Raw genomic sequence first — 15,108 nt, 5'->3', positions numbered from 1 at the left:
TAATTTTCCTTGTCGCATCCATTGTTGATGGAGAACTTGGCCAGGAGGAATAAGCATGTAGGTTTTCTAAAACCAATGCGAATGATTTATAATAAAATGCTGTTAATTTTCCTGTCGTCATATTTGCACTTATATTCAAGTTGCTTTCTGTTTTTAATGGATTTGCATTTATTCAAGTTGTTCTTTATTTTTTAGAAAAACATGAGGAATTAACAAGCAGATTTGCTAAAATCCAGGTGGCTGCTTTGCATTTAGATTTGAGTTGTTTTGTGTTTTGAGAAAAATAATTGGAAAATCGTGCAAACCTATTGGGCCTTGAATCTGCAATCTAATACCACTTCGTGTGAGCTTGCTCACCGATTGGGCTTTGTATCTGCAAGAAAAACTTATTGGGCTTTGAAGCCGCCAACTGACACTTTGGTCAGTAAGCTACACTTGTCACTTATATTAAGCAGATTTACCCCCGTTCCAACATGTTTCAAGTACTCCCTCCAATCCATTACTTGTCACTCAAATGGATATATCTAGACATATTTTAGTGCTAGATACATCCGTTTGAGCAACAAGTACAATATGGATCGGAGGGAGTATTAGTTTTATCCTAAGTCAAGTTTTTTTTAACTCTGACTAAGCTTATATATAAAAAAAATACTAACAACTATAACAACAAATTAGTTCATTAGATTGTTCACAAAATATATTGGCATACTATATCTATTTGCTATTCTAAATGTTAGCATATTTTTCTATATACTTGATTAAACTTTATAAAGCCTGACTTAGGACAAACCGAGAAAATCAAGTACTTTGGAACCGAGGAAGTACTAGTAATGTTTCTTTTCCCTACAAAGAAAAACTACGAATGTTTGTGTTTATTTTGTTTCCAAATAGTTTTAGTAATTTATCTTTGGCACCTATATTTTTCTTTCCTTTGTAGTTGTTTTTTTCTATCGGGTATGGAAATAAATTGTGCATTTACAGTTTTTGGCTGCAAGTCTAGTTTTTGTAAGCAATTAAAATCTGGTGTACATTTGCGCTTTTTCTGCAGTTACACTATTGTATGGTTCAATGATATTTATATTTTTGCGCAACTACACCTTGTTGTGTAATTGTACTTTTATTTCTGTGCATGCAATTGCATCTTTTGTAATTACACTCACTTATGCAATTTGCACTATTTTGTGTTATCGTGCCTTTCGGTTTAATTGCACTACTTTGTGCAGTTTGCAACTTTTTTTTATTGTACAGACACTTTTTTTTGCTGGAATTGCACCTTTTAATTTTGTGTAATTCACACTATTACCTTTGGTGCAGGAAAAAATAAAAAAAATCCTAATGGTTTACTCAAAAAGAGCTAAATGGCCTCTCTTATACTTTCGAGCACCTGAGAGGACAGAGACAATTGTCCATTACTCGTTAAGTAACAGTAAAAGACAAAGATGCATACCGTAAATAGTAATCTGTATTTAAGATTATCAAGAATGCATACAATGGGACAAAACCTCAACATCCAAACACTAGCAATACATATACCACTGACTACTGAGACGTAAAAGAAGGCAAGAATTACTGATACTGTGATACATCGCATATAAAACACCGAGCTTGCATGTAAGAAAATGTACGTCGTGTCCACGGAGTGACCTGGCGCCACACTCAGATGAACGGCGCCCTATCGTGGACAGGGCGGGAGCACTGCGGCGTGGGCACGCCTACTTTGACGGGGGCGGTGCCGCGAACGGCATAGGTACGTTCACATTCGGGACGAACGGCAGCGGCGGCAGCGTCACCTTGGGCACGACAATGGCGGGCATCGGCGCCATGGTGACCTGCGGCACGGTGGGTAGGGTCACCTTGGGCATGGGTGGCAGGACCGCCTTGGGCACGACGATGGCCGGCATGGGCGGCAGCGTCACCTGTGGCACGGTGGGCAGGGTGACCGACGGCATTGGTGGCATCAGGGTGACCGTGTCCGTGGGCTCGGCCGGCAGGCCAGGTACGACGCTAGCAGCCGGAGCGGCAGCCGCGGGGGTCGTGTCGGCCAGGTTGCGGGCAGCGTCGCACGTGCTTCCGGCGAGGAGGAGCGCGCACGCCATGATCATGGCCAACATGCTCGCCCTGGAAGCCATGGCTAGAGCTAGCGGTTGCACTAGTGAGAGATAGTATTCTCTCGTGTGCGGTGTTGTGATTGCAAGATGTTGCTTCTGCTCTGCTGCGATGTATGAACATGGGTCAATGCCTGGCAATTTGTAGCCCCGAGTAATGGTGTGATTAGGACATTAGGTTGGTTGTTGGCCAGATTGAGAATGTTTGTGTGTGCGCCGTCAATCCAAAAAGGGAAGCGCTTTGTGTTGTGTGGTCGAGGTAGCTACAATTTTCTGTGTTTAGGTGAGGAGGGGAGCTGTATGGCGCTGCAGCTTGGATCTGCTCAACCGTTTCGTTCCTGCCATCATTTTTCAACTGGCGTCGTCATGGTGTTTCGCGAAGGTGCGCTTGGTCTGACAGTACTGTTCTACTGTGTATCTTCGGCGTATATACAGTTTGGATATTTCTCCAAGGCTCCAATGTTCAAATCAACACCACCGACTCATTCGCGAATAAGGTGACAAAATGTACTCCCTCCGTTCCGAAAATACTTGTCATCAAAATGGATAGAAGGAGATGTATCTAGAACGTCTAGATACATCGCCTTTTATTCATTTTGATGATAAGTATTTCCGGACGGAGTGAGTATATATCAATGTACCGCAGTTGATCAAATAATCAGCACATGTGGTTGGATGATTAGAAGAGTGGTTGCACCCTCATCCCACCGGAGATCAAACCCGAGGTACACCCATGGCCTTTGTGCTGACTTTGAATAGATCACGCAAGGTCAATAACGCGGTTAAGTTTATGCAGACAAGGTCAATATAACACAATTTATCGGCTGGAAAATCTCAATTTCCTGGAATATGATCATTCATGTCAGAAACTCATATAGGCATTACGTCTGTGATAAGTAGCCCGTTAATCCAACTGCATTTACTACTGATAATCCACCCACTGGGTTAGAGCACCGCAAGTTGAACAAACGACAAAGCACCACTCATTCTGAAGAAAAACCCATCGAACTTGGCAAGAGAAGATAGATAAATCGAAGAGCATGCAAAACTATTTCATTATACAACAAGAAAATCTCAAAAGAGTCAACTAATTTCAATGAACAATCTGGTCATAAAGTGATAATTAATGATATCCCAACAAACATACCATCGATTACATTGAATTGATCCCGATCATGTGAGACAGCTCACGGGACCATGGTACTAAAGATGAGAGAGAGAGAGAGAGAGAGAGAGAGAGAGAGAGAGATAGCTACTACTTGGACCCTAAGGTCCTAATGGACTACTCACACATGGTCATGGGGGCAGCAAGGTTTATAAATAAGCCTCCGACAATGGATTCCCCCTCTGGCAAAACTCCGGAACATGCCTCCAAATTGGATCTTCGCGAAACAAGAACTTGTGGCGGCAGAAAAAATTGTATGAAAATATCCCGAAGGGTTTTGGTATTTATAGGAATTTATGGTGGTGGAACCAAGGTAAGGCAGTGCAGGTGGGCGCCACACAGCCTAGGGGTGCGCCCTACCCCCTGGTCACGCCGAGTGGCCGTGTGGGACCCCTATAGCTCCTCTCGATCTCCCCCGAAGCTTCGTGGCTCCTTCGTTGCCAAAAAAAATTGTATTAACTCGGCAAGATATTTTGACTCCTAGATAATGATTTCCTATGAAACCAAAAACATGCAGAAAACGGCAACTGGCACTAGGCACTAGATTAATAGGTTAGTCTAGAAAAATAATATAAAATACTATAAATAGTATGTAAAAGTGATAATATAATAGCATGAAATAATAATAAAAATATAAATAACATATAAGTAATTCAACACTCCCAAATAGTTTCCCCTTTTAAAAAAATTGGCCAAAGAAGTATAGTTGGACATTAGCACAGATACATCAAAAGTAATGTGTCGCCTATAGCTTGCTTAATTTCTGGTTGTAATTGGTCTTTGCGCTTTTGGAGACAGCTGGGGAAAAACCCATCATGAGTAGAGTCTCATGCCATCAAAACAAATCTCCAAAGAGGGCTATGAGCAATGATTATTGTAAAGGAAATAAAAACGCCATACGAACATAATCATTTGCAGACAGTTGTGGAGTTGGTCACTTAGCTTCTGAGCTGGAGTTGGTCTCTGCACCAATTGAAGCAACGAGTCATCTAGTGATACTATTCATCCGCAAAGTCCATGAATTTATTTTTTTACACACCACATTTCAAAGTATTTACGCACATATACATTTCATCCTTGTATACTTGCATTTTTTAATTATTTTTAAATTGAAAGTTTGAATTTTGATTTTTTTTCAAAAATTCCGGGCTCCATGGTGCCCGGTCACCAAAATGCCCCACTCCATCGGTTACTATTCTTTAGCACAACTCATATAAAGCATATGGTCATTATATTTGTACCAAAAAAACCAAATTTATATAATATTGGGATAATTTGAATGCTTTCTCTAGCTCCATATAGGCTCTTGAATCTGAGATACATACACGTCAAGCCAAACTACTCAAGCTTATACCTACATGAATAGTATATATATTGATACAAATGAAAATAATATTATACACTGGCACATGTATAAATGGAGCAATACCCCTTTGTCTACACAAACAATGTCTTGCACCAATAAACGTACAAGCATACAGTACACACATCCACGCCGCCATGCACGCCCGCGGTAGACTTCTGTTCGGAGGTACGGCGTGTGCTCTCGCCGCTGCTATCCCGTCCTGGGGATCGTGTGCCGCCCAACCGAAAGCCAAGGAGGAAGCGGTCTCCAGCTGTTAACCCGAGGAGGAGTGTTCGCCTAGCCCGGGGCGTGGGCGCGGGATCGGCTGCGTCGAAGCAGCAGCGCTTGCTCATCAGGCGGCTATGCATGGCCAATGAAGGCGAGGAGATCTCTAACGAAGACTTGCTAATGTACGGGGAACTCTTCAAGACGCCGCTGACCCATGATCAGATCGCCGCGATCCTTGCTCTGTTTGGCTGGGATGCGTCCATCCTGCTGGGGCAGGAGGAGGCAGTCGCGAGCTAGGTAGGCTCTGCTTCGCCGCTGGCTGATGGTGGGCTTAACATATGGCTACACAATCATCCAAAGTAATCGTGTGGAACGTCCGGGGACTCAACTCCCCGGCGAGACGGAGTGCCATTTATCAAGCTGTGACTGGGGCAAACCCTGCGGTGGTTTGCTTCGAGGAGACTAAACTCCAAGTTGTATCACCGGAAATCGTGAAACATTGTCTGGGTAATAGATTTGAGAATTTCGAGTACCTTCCTGCTGTGGGAACCTGTGGGGGAATTTTGCTTGCTTGGGATGCCACCATGGCATCAGTTTCGAATCCTCACCGCACTACGAACACGCTCACGGGGCTGGTCCGGCCGGCAAGTGGAGGCCAATGGTGGCTTACGGGAGTATATGGGCCTCAAAGCAACGAGGATAAGATCGCTTTCCTACAAGAGCTGGTTGATATCCAGGATCTTCATGCAGGCCCATGGATAGTTGCTGGAGATTTCAATCTCTTGGTAGACCCGGAGGACAAGAACAACAGCGCCGTGAACCACCGCATGATGGCCCGCTTCCGTGCCAAGCTTAACAGGTTAGAGCTGCGAGAGCTGTATCTGAACGGGAGAAAATTCACTTGGTCGAATGAGAAGCTCAGGCCGACCTTAGAAAAGATTGATCACATTTTTGCCATGAGCTGCTGGAAGATCTCTACCCGACTTGCCTCCTGACCGCCCTGGGATCTGCAGTCTCTGATCATTGCCCCCTCCTGCTTGACCTCAACACCGATATCATGATGGGGAGGCGATTCCGCTTTGAGGCGTTCTGGCCCAAGGCCGATGGGTTCCACGAGACGGTGGAGACGGCTTGGCAGTCGGTCCCCCTGCACGATAATGCCTTCCTGACCTTGGATAACAAATTGCGAGCCACGGCCAAAGCACTGCAACGTTGGAGCGATCGGTGGATTGGAAATGTCAGGATGCAGAACCTCATTGCCCTAGAGGTCATTGCTCGGCTTGATGAGGCCATGGACTCCAGGGCTCTCTCCCTGGACGAGCACGCCTTGCGCAGACTGCTCAAGCGGAAGCTACTCGGGCTGGCGTCGTTGCAGAGGACAATAGCAAGGCAAAGATCGAGGTTGCTGCAGCTCGGAGATGGCGAGGCCAACACCGCATACTTCCATCGTCAGGCCTGTCATCGCCAATGTAAGAATGCCATCCTCTCCTTGCAACACAACGGGCAGACGTTCACGAATCCGGAGGAGACCGCAAACGCGGTAGACGAGTTCTACTCAGCGCTGCTCGGAACCGCTCCCGAGCGTGACTACTCACTCCGGCTTGACGCCCTCGATCTTCCATGGAAGAACCTGGCTCACCTCGAGGCCCCATTCACAATCGAGGAGATTGAGCGCATCGTCAAGAACATGCCAATGGACAAATCCCCTGGGCTGGATGGATTCACGGGATGTTTTTATGCCTCTTGCTGGAGCATTATTAAGGATGATATGATGCGGGCGATGGGCCAGTTCTATAGAGGTGACATGCGCGGCCTTCCAGCGAACAACAAGGCCATCGTCATCCTCTTGCCGAAGAAAGCAGCAGCGGTTCAAATCATGGATTTTAGGCCGGTCGGTCTTGTGCACGGGGCGCTCAAGATCTTCGACAAAGCTCTGGCTGTCAGGCTTGCTGGCGAACTGCCGTCCCTCGTGGGTAATCATCAGAGTGCATTCGTAGCAGGGAGGTCCTTACATGACAACTTCATGCTCGTTCAGTGCACAACCCGGCGCCTCCACGCGCTGCGTGACCCTTCTGTCATGTTGAAGCTTGACATATCCAAGGCCTTCGACTCAATTCAATGGCCTTTCCTGCTTGAGGTGATGAGACAGATGGGTTTTGGGCGGAGATGGATCACTTGGATCTGTGGCATACTTTCCACTTCGTCCACCAGAATCATGGTCAATGGGAGGCCGGGCGATGCCATCTTTAACTGCCGCGGGCTCAGAGAAGGGGGGCCGATCTCTCCTATGCTCTTCATCTTATGCATGGAGCCACTACACCGGTTGTTCGTGAGAGCCACTGATACAGGTTTGCTGGCCCCACTGGCATGCTCGGGCCTCAAACAAAGACTCTCCATGTTCGCCGATGATCTCATGGTTTTTCTCAAGCTCTCAGTGTGCTCGTCGATCCTCGACATGTTCGGACACGCTTCGGGGCTGCATGTGAACCTTGCCAAGACGGCAGCCCTTCCCACCCGGTGCTCCTAGGAGGAAATGCAACTCGTCCGCGATATGCTTGGTTGCTCGACGGCGGAGTTCCCGTGCAAATACCTTCGCCTCCCCCTCACCATAAGGAAGCAAACGGCGGTGCAATTTTGTGGACTCGTGGACCAGCTCGCCGCGATGCTGCCACACTGGAAGGCAGCGACTCTGCCAAAGAGCAGCAGACTCCTTCTCATCCAATCAGCTCTCACAGCGATGCCCATCCATTCAATGTTAGCTCTGGGGCAGCCACCCAAAACGCTCGCAGCAATGACCAAAATCTGTCGAAGTTTTCTGTGGAGCGGCAAGGCGGAGGCAGGAGGAGGCGCATGTGCAGTCGCCTGGGACGTCGTCTGCCGTCCAAAGTGGGCAGGCGGTCTTGGCGTGCTGGACTTGCGTTGGATGAACGTAGCTTTGCAGACAAAGTGGATCTGGTTACAAAAGACGGACACCTCCAGGCCGTGGGCGGAGTTTGTCCTTCCCGTGCCCAAGGAGTCAAGACTTCTCTTCCAGGCGGCAGCGCGCGTGCACCTTGGCGATGGCAAGAACACTTTGTTTTGGGAGGATCGATGGCTTATGGGATCCCGCATCCAAGAGCTTGCGCCACGTCTGTATGACCGCATCCCGGCGCGTGTGAAGAAATCTAGAACCGTCTACGAAGCCATAGCCTCAGATGCTTGGGCGCGTGACCTCGGGCCGGCCATCGACCACACCACCTTGGAGCAATTCCTGTCCCTATGGCCTGCGGTGGCGGCCACCCGCCTGAACGAGCACGACAGCGACGCTATTACCTGGGCCTGGAGCAAGGAGCGGCAATTCTCGGCCAGATCGGCCTACCAGGCCAAGTTTTGGGGGCTCCAGGTTTCACCCACGGCTTCGTTCTCCTGGGACTCGCGAGCGCCACTCAGATGCAGGTTCTTTTCTTGGCTAGCCACTAAGGAGAGGTGCTGGACCTCGGACCGACCGGCGAGCGGGGATTGCCACACCAGGACGCATGCCCGCTGTGCGATCAACATGGTGAAACGATAAACCACCTGCTTCTGCACTGCGTTTTCATCCGACAAGTGTGGACTCGAGTCCTGCCCGCGCTGGGCATGGGGCATGCTGAGCCTCGCCAGGAAGAGACGCTATCGGACTGGTACGTGCGCAGCGGGCTGGATAGGCTGACCAAGAAGCGAGCAAGGCCGAGGCGCGCGACTTGCTTGCTAGTCCTCTGGGAGGTGTGGAAGCACCGGAACGAAGTTGTGTTCAATGGCAGGACTCCATGTCTTGGAGACTTGTTGAGGAAAATTGCTAGCGAATACGTGCTATGGAAAGACGCGGGACTGCTCCACGGCGATGACGATATGCACCAGGGCATCGAGGCAGCTCTAAGGTAGGCGCAGGGCGAGTAGTCACATAGTGTGCCGGGTAGAGTTAGGTGGAGTTGACGTGGGTGTCATGTAGCCGTGCCCTGTAAACTATTTTGGGGTTCTTTTTCCCTTCTTCTCTTAATAGATGATACACACACTCGTGCGTATTCGAGAAAAAAAAAAGTTCCACACCACACGCACCCATCGAAAAGATATACCACACACGTACACAAGTGGGTACTTCTTTTTTACTTGCACGTAGACACAAGTGCTGCTCAAACGAATACTACAAAGTTAAAGTAACCATATGGTGGGAACGTTACAGTTTTATTACACTCGTAAATCGTGCATGTGGGCACGTACGTACGTCTAGTCCGTCGACGGTGGAGGTGCAAGGAACTATGGCACGGCCGGCACACCGGGAACAGACGGCACCGGCGGCAGTGGCACCTTGGGCACGCCAGGGACGGACGGCATCGGCGGCAGTGGCACCTTGGGCAGGTCGGGGACGGACGGCATAGGCGGCAGCGGCACGTTAGGCACGCCGGGGACAGACGGCATCGGCAACGTCGGCACCCCTGGCACTGTGGGAACCGTCGGCACACTCGGCGCAGTGGGCACTGTCGGCACGACGGCGCCAGGAACCGGCACAGTCGGCACGCCTGGCACGGTGGGAACCGCTGGGATGGTCGGCACGACGGCACCAGGTACTGGCACCGTTGGCACACCTGGCACGGTGGGCACCGTCGGCACGCCGGGCACGGTGGGAACTGTCGGCACCGTCGGGATGCCTGGTACGGTGGGAACCGTCGGGACGTTCGGCACGGTGGGCACCGTGGGAACGACGCCGCCTGGCACGGCGGGGACTGTAGGGACGACGGGCACGGGGGGCAGCATCGGTGTGGGCAAGGCCGGAACGTCTGCGAGGAGGCGCGCGGCATGGCACGTGCTGAGCATGACGGCGGTGACGAGCGCCATGGCCACGAAGCTCGTCGACGTGGAAGCCATGGGCGCGCGCTCGTGACCGCTAGTCGCTACGTGCCTAGTAGCTCTCTTGGAACCCAGCTAAGCGCGATGTGGCTACTTGGTGTGTTGCTTTGTGATGCAATGATCGGAGCGCTGCATGCCAATTTTATAGCCCGTGAGCTGGCCTCGCGCCACTCTGTGTTTTTTGGAAGGGAAGCTGGCGGCCGACCTCAGCTTGGCATTTTGCAGGAGAGCATCGGTTGTTGGCCACGCAAAGCTAGTATAAGTCACATGGCCGCGTAAGGAGTACTATGATTGGCGGAGAACTGCGTGACGATGTGTGGTATGCATGCATGCAATATGGTCGGCATGAATTGCATTGCTTAAGATAAAGCTAAGACAATGTGCAAGTGTCCAGAGGCCATTAAATATGAAATTATGTAGGCAAATAGTATTACTCCGTATCAAAATGTAAGGCGTTTTTAAAGTTAGTTTAGCCGACAAAAGTATCTTATATTTTGTTATGAATGTAGTACTTCCTTGAGAAATTTTTCTCCTTACGGCATCTCTAACGGATCCCTTAAATAGCTACAGAGGAGTAATTTTTTAATTTTACTCCTCTAACCGGCACATAGCTGATCTCCTAAACCGGTTAGAGAAGTAAAAAAAATTACTCCCTGAGCGGACGAGTAAAAATACTCCTCCGCGACCTGCTGGGGTAAAATTTTCCTTCGCGTTTGCAGCGGCCTCACGACTTGCATGAAGCACCCTGTCAAGTACTCCTTCGATGTTAACTTGGGGCCTTGGCCTCGCCATCGACCAGGCCGGTGTACGGACTCACAAGGAGCTGCTCCCTGTGCAGCGACTGCTCAACGTAGAGGTGCGCTTTAGCCACCAAACGCACCCATTGCTTGATCCATGGCCTCCGCCGCCAGGTCCCACGCAGTTATCTGCTTCGCCATGGTACTGGGTGTCGCCGACGGTAATCTCCGTCGTGGCTTTAGCGGGCACATACCGACTCGATGATGGATGCGTATCCGCTCGGCGACGGACGTGTTGTCGGTGGCGCATCGCCGGCGTGGTCACCATCGTCGCTGCACGTAGCGGAGACGCATAGCAAGTGATCGACGGAATGCATAAACCAATTATAAGTTTTACTCCGCTAAGCTTAGGGGGTCGGTTAGAAACGTTACTCCACTAAGCATAGCAAGTGATCCACGGAATGCATAAACCAAGTAATAAATTTACTCTAGTAAGCTTTATTCGGCGGTTTACTCTATTTTTTTAGTGGATAAACTAAAGACACCCTTAGGCAGAAGTTTCACTGCCTTCCTTCTCCCATTTAGGAAGACTTCACGCATCAGATGCCCACCTAATTTACATGCATGGTGCAAGCGACTTGAAGCGGTCATATTAGTCATCAAATACTCGGGATATTCATCAAGCAAAATAACAATAATCTACTCGTAATCGGTAAGGAAAACCAGAGCGAAAACTCCAAACGCGAAACTGTGTCGAATTGCTTGCACAAGTTTCCTTTCTCTCCTCGAGGCAGCTGTCTCGCGGCGTTTCTTTTCTCTTTTTTCTCCCCTTTGAAGTAGCATAGCATAACCATCATTTTCAGAATGGCTTGGAGCCTTGGAAATTTTGAGAGGACGTGTCATGGAGTGAGTATCTGGTGCTACCGGGGCTTAAATGCTACCGTGGTACGGGCATGTGGACCGTCGGATTCTTAGATTGGACGACATCCAAAAGTTGTTGGATCTGCTGGACCTATGCGCAATTTCTTGACTCCTCATAGATTTTTTTGCAAATGTTGCAGAGTTACCGAGAGCCGTCAGATTTGAGAATCCAACGGCCCAGGATCTTGTATCATGGTATCACCTAAAGCTTGGTATCACTAGATATTTTCCCTGTGTCATGTTGTCCTGTGAAACCATGCGTCGGCCGAATTAATGCAGGGACCGGACATTTTGGGTTTGTTCTGTAGGACAGGGAGTGTGGGGCGTTGCATCCAGTTCATATGTGGGCCTCGAGATTGGATAGGTTTTCCAAAGGTATCGTTGGGCCACGTCAGAATGCGATGTCTGCTCGTAGGCCCTCCCGCGCTTCTGTGGCGTAGTTTGTTCGTCAATCAAATGAGTCGACAGAACTATTTTGGAATCTGCTTATCTCTCTCTAAATCCAAAAAGGAAAAAGGGAACTGCAGCAGACTGGGGCGCTGTAACATTTCACTCTCGTGAAGATCCACAAATTCACGTTTCTCTTGGCGCTCCTTGACCTGTGCCAGCGTCACTATTCTCGATGTCTTCTATTTTCTCTTGGCGCTCCTTGATCTGTGCCACCGTCACTATTCTCGATGTCTTCCATTCTCATAGGTTCTAACATTTGTATTGCATCTATATGTGACTATCACCTATTTGATGTACTAAGCTATTGTTATTGATATAAAGAAGAAAAATCTTACGACATCTTGAGATTAATGGAAATGGGAAGGTTGTCATCTGCTCGAATGAAACTATAGTGGTGTATATAAAGGCCAGTGACCAAAACATCACCTATTGTAAAGAATACAATGATTGCATGGTAGCCATTCATTGTTTTTCCATGAGCTGAATGCCATGGGTACTTGTTGTGACAGTAACCAAAATTACGTATAACAGGTTTTTCCAATTCGACTGGGTCTAACTTGGTATCTAAGCACAGGAAAAATACAAGTTGTACCTTTACGTTGCAATATCATGTTACTCGGGTTCGCTAACCCATGTTATCAACCCACAGGCGTCATGGGCCCGCTACACGAGCGTATCAGCCCACAACCAGGCCCAACCCGAGAGCAAACATAACTTATGACAAGACTAGTCCAACAGGAGGGGACATGCACCCTTATAAGTCGTGCTCTGTCTCCTTCGACAAATCATGTGGGAATAAACCCAACAAATCTCCCATCAACTAACACCACTGTTTCCAGTCCATCAACTATGATCGACCATCCGTGAGTCCATCGAGATTTATCTTGGGCACCTGGGCTCCAATACCACTTATTAGAATAATTTGAGACGTGTAGTCAATGCAGCAGGAACAAGCAATCACACGAGGCACGACATCGAGATTTGTGAACGAGGTTCGCCGAACATTGGCTACATCCTCAGGGCATGACTACGGCCCCTTTTCCCATAACACCATCACAATACCACACATCAGCCACCCCGGTGCTGGCACAGGCCGGTGGCTCTCCCTGCGTGATTGTGTTACTATGTTGGCATTACATCATGCGTATGCCTTCACATTATCTAGCTAGGAGGCCTAGGATACAAGTGTCATATTAGGACACGACTCCCATCTTATCTAGACGGAATACAACTCAGAGTCCGAGTGTAACCTACCTCATACACATTATTCAACAAAATTCCGATAGACATTTACTGTTCGATTGTTACACCATTAAGATTTTGATTCTAGAAAATGGTTTCTCTAACACATAAAGGTTAGTAAGCTGGGGGAACAAAAATATATAACAATTTGTAAAATCATCTTATGAAGTTTATCCCTTCCTGACCTCTAGGCCCCTGGGCGTATTACATACCCCACACTTCTAATACCTACATAATCAAACCAATGATAGCCTTTTGTGATGCTTTCACCAATAAAAGCCAAAAAGAACTACGTACTAGGTAGAAAAATAGAACTAGTGACCAGACATTTTGGGTTTGTTTGTAGGAGAGGGGAGTGTGGGGCGCTGGATCCAGTTCATAAGTGGGCCTCGAGATTGGATAGGCTTTCCAAATGTATGATTGGGCCACGTCAGATTGCCATGTCTGCTCGTAGACCCTGCCGTGCTTCTGTAGCGTAATTCGTTGGTCAATCAAGTGAATCGACAGGAACTCCCCGAACAAAAATGAATCGACAGAATATTGTGTTAATTCCAAAAGATTAGTATTGTGTTAAGTGCAAAAACAACAGAATACTATGGTTTAGCTGAGATGGTAGAGCGCTTGCTTGGCATGCAAGAGGTGCTGGCATAGTTGCACCGAATCGCCAACCGCTTCTCTTTTGCTGCTCTCTGTATCGACCGATGGGCGTGTTTGTGCATTTCTATTTCGGCAAAGTTGCTCTGTTACGGAATCTGTTTATCTCTCTCTAAATCCAAAAATGAAAAAGGGAATTGCAGGAGAGTGGGGATCCGTAACATTTTAGTCGCGTGAAGATCCACAAATTCACGTTTCTCTTGGCGCTCCTTGACCTATGCCACCGTCAGTATTCTCGATGTCTTACATTCCCATAGGTTCTAACATTTGTATTGTTTCTTCTCTCACTGTCTACTCGGTATCTATATGTGGCTATCACCTATTTGATGTACTAAGCTGTTGTTATTGATATAAAGAATAAAAATCTACCGACATCTTGAGATTAATGGAAATAGGAAGGTTGTCATCTGCTCAAGTGAAGCTGTTGTTGTGTATATAAAGGGCAATGACCAAAAGATCACTTATTGTGACGAATACAATGGTTGGTAGTCATTCATTATTTCCCCATGTGCCGAATGGCATTGGCACTAGTTGGGACAGTAACCAAAATTACGAAAACACGTTTTTCCAATTCGAATGGGTCTAACTTTTGTATCACCAAACCATACAATTTGTACCTTTACGTTGCAATATCATATACCTTTTGATTGTCCGACCATTATGGTTTTGATTTTGGATGACTAGAAGATGGTTTCACTAACATCGAAAGGATAGTAAGCAGAGGGGATAAAAATTTACAACAGTTTATAAAATCATCATATGAAGTTTATCTCCCCCTGACCTCTGGCCGCTGGGCGTATGACATATCCAAACTTCCAATACATACATAATCAAATCATTGAGAGCTTTTCATGCTGCTTTTGCCAAAATAAAGGTCAAAAATAAATATGTAAAAGATAGAAAATGGAATTTTTTTTCACAAATCTACAATAGAAAAATAGAACCGCTCATCCATGAGGAGGCACTCATACATCCACATAAAGGCTAAACCTAGTAATTTCGAATGGTAGCCGGATTTTTTTTCATATATCCTTATTTTTCAAGAGTGTTCGTAGATCAATTTATGGCTTTCAAATTTCACAGCTTCATAATTATATTAATATTTTTCTTAAATACATTTTTTATTTTTTATTTTTATTCTTTGGAAAACCTCAAGTTCTTGAAATATTAGAAAAAACATGAAAAGATGGATAATTAAAAAAAGGAGGGATGTGGAACAATATGTGCATAAGCAGCAACAATACTACATATACTTATGACCTCTATGGTTCAAATGATTACGCAAGAATTTGTAAGAATGGAATTATTAGGGATATTCACTAATAATTTTGTAGATTGAGTTCTATAGGACATTTTCTAAGGATTTCTCCGCACTCGTGTTTTCTTGATTAGCATCTC

The 15,108-nt window shown here is 47.2% G+C and overlaps 2 protein-coding genes across 2 annotated transcripts; both read right to left on the bottom strand.

Annotated features, from left to right (window-relative positions):
* Positions 1 to 1,444: 1,444 nt before the first annotated feature.
* Positions 1,445 to 2,228, bottom strand: LOC109781373 (uncharacterized). The gene has a single exon (XM_020339977.4). It carries the CDS (start codon positions 2,127 to 2,129, stop codon positions 1,713 to 1,715), a length of 417 nt encoding a protein of 138 aa, XP_020195566.1. The 5' UTR covers positions 2,130 to 2,228; the 3' UTR covers positions 1,445 to 1,712.
* Positions 2,229 to 8,942: 6,714 nt separating this feature from the next.
* On the bottom strand, positions 8,943 to 9,833 carry LOC109781383 (uncharacterized). Its single transcript, XM_020339988.4, has one exon. The coding sequence runs from the start codon at positions 9,722 to 9,724 to the stop codon at positions 9,116 to 9,118; it is 609 nt and encodes a 202-aa protein (XP_020195577.1). The 5' UTR covers positions 9,725 to 9,833; the 3' UTR covers positions 8,943 to 9,115.
* Between the last annotated feature and the right edge of the window lie 5,275 nt (positions 9,834 to 15,108).

The sequence above is a fragment of the Aegilops tauschii genome, chromosome 5 (assembly GCF_002575655.3).
Source record: "Aegilops tauschii subsp. strangulata cultivar AL8/78 chromosome 5, Aet v6.0, whole genome shotgun sequence".
Lineage (NCBI taxonomy): Eukaryota > Viridiplantae > Streptophyta > Magnoliopsida > Poales > Poaceae > Aegilops > Aegilops tauschii.
The sequence above is the reverse complement of the archived record's forward strand: the minus strand, read 5'-3'. Positions and strand labels throughout refer to the sequence as shown.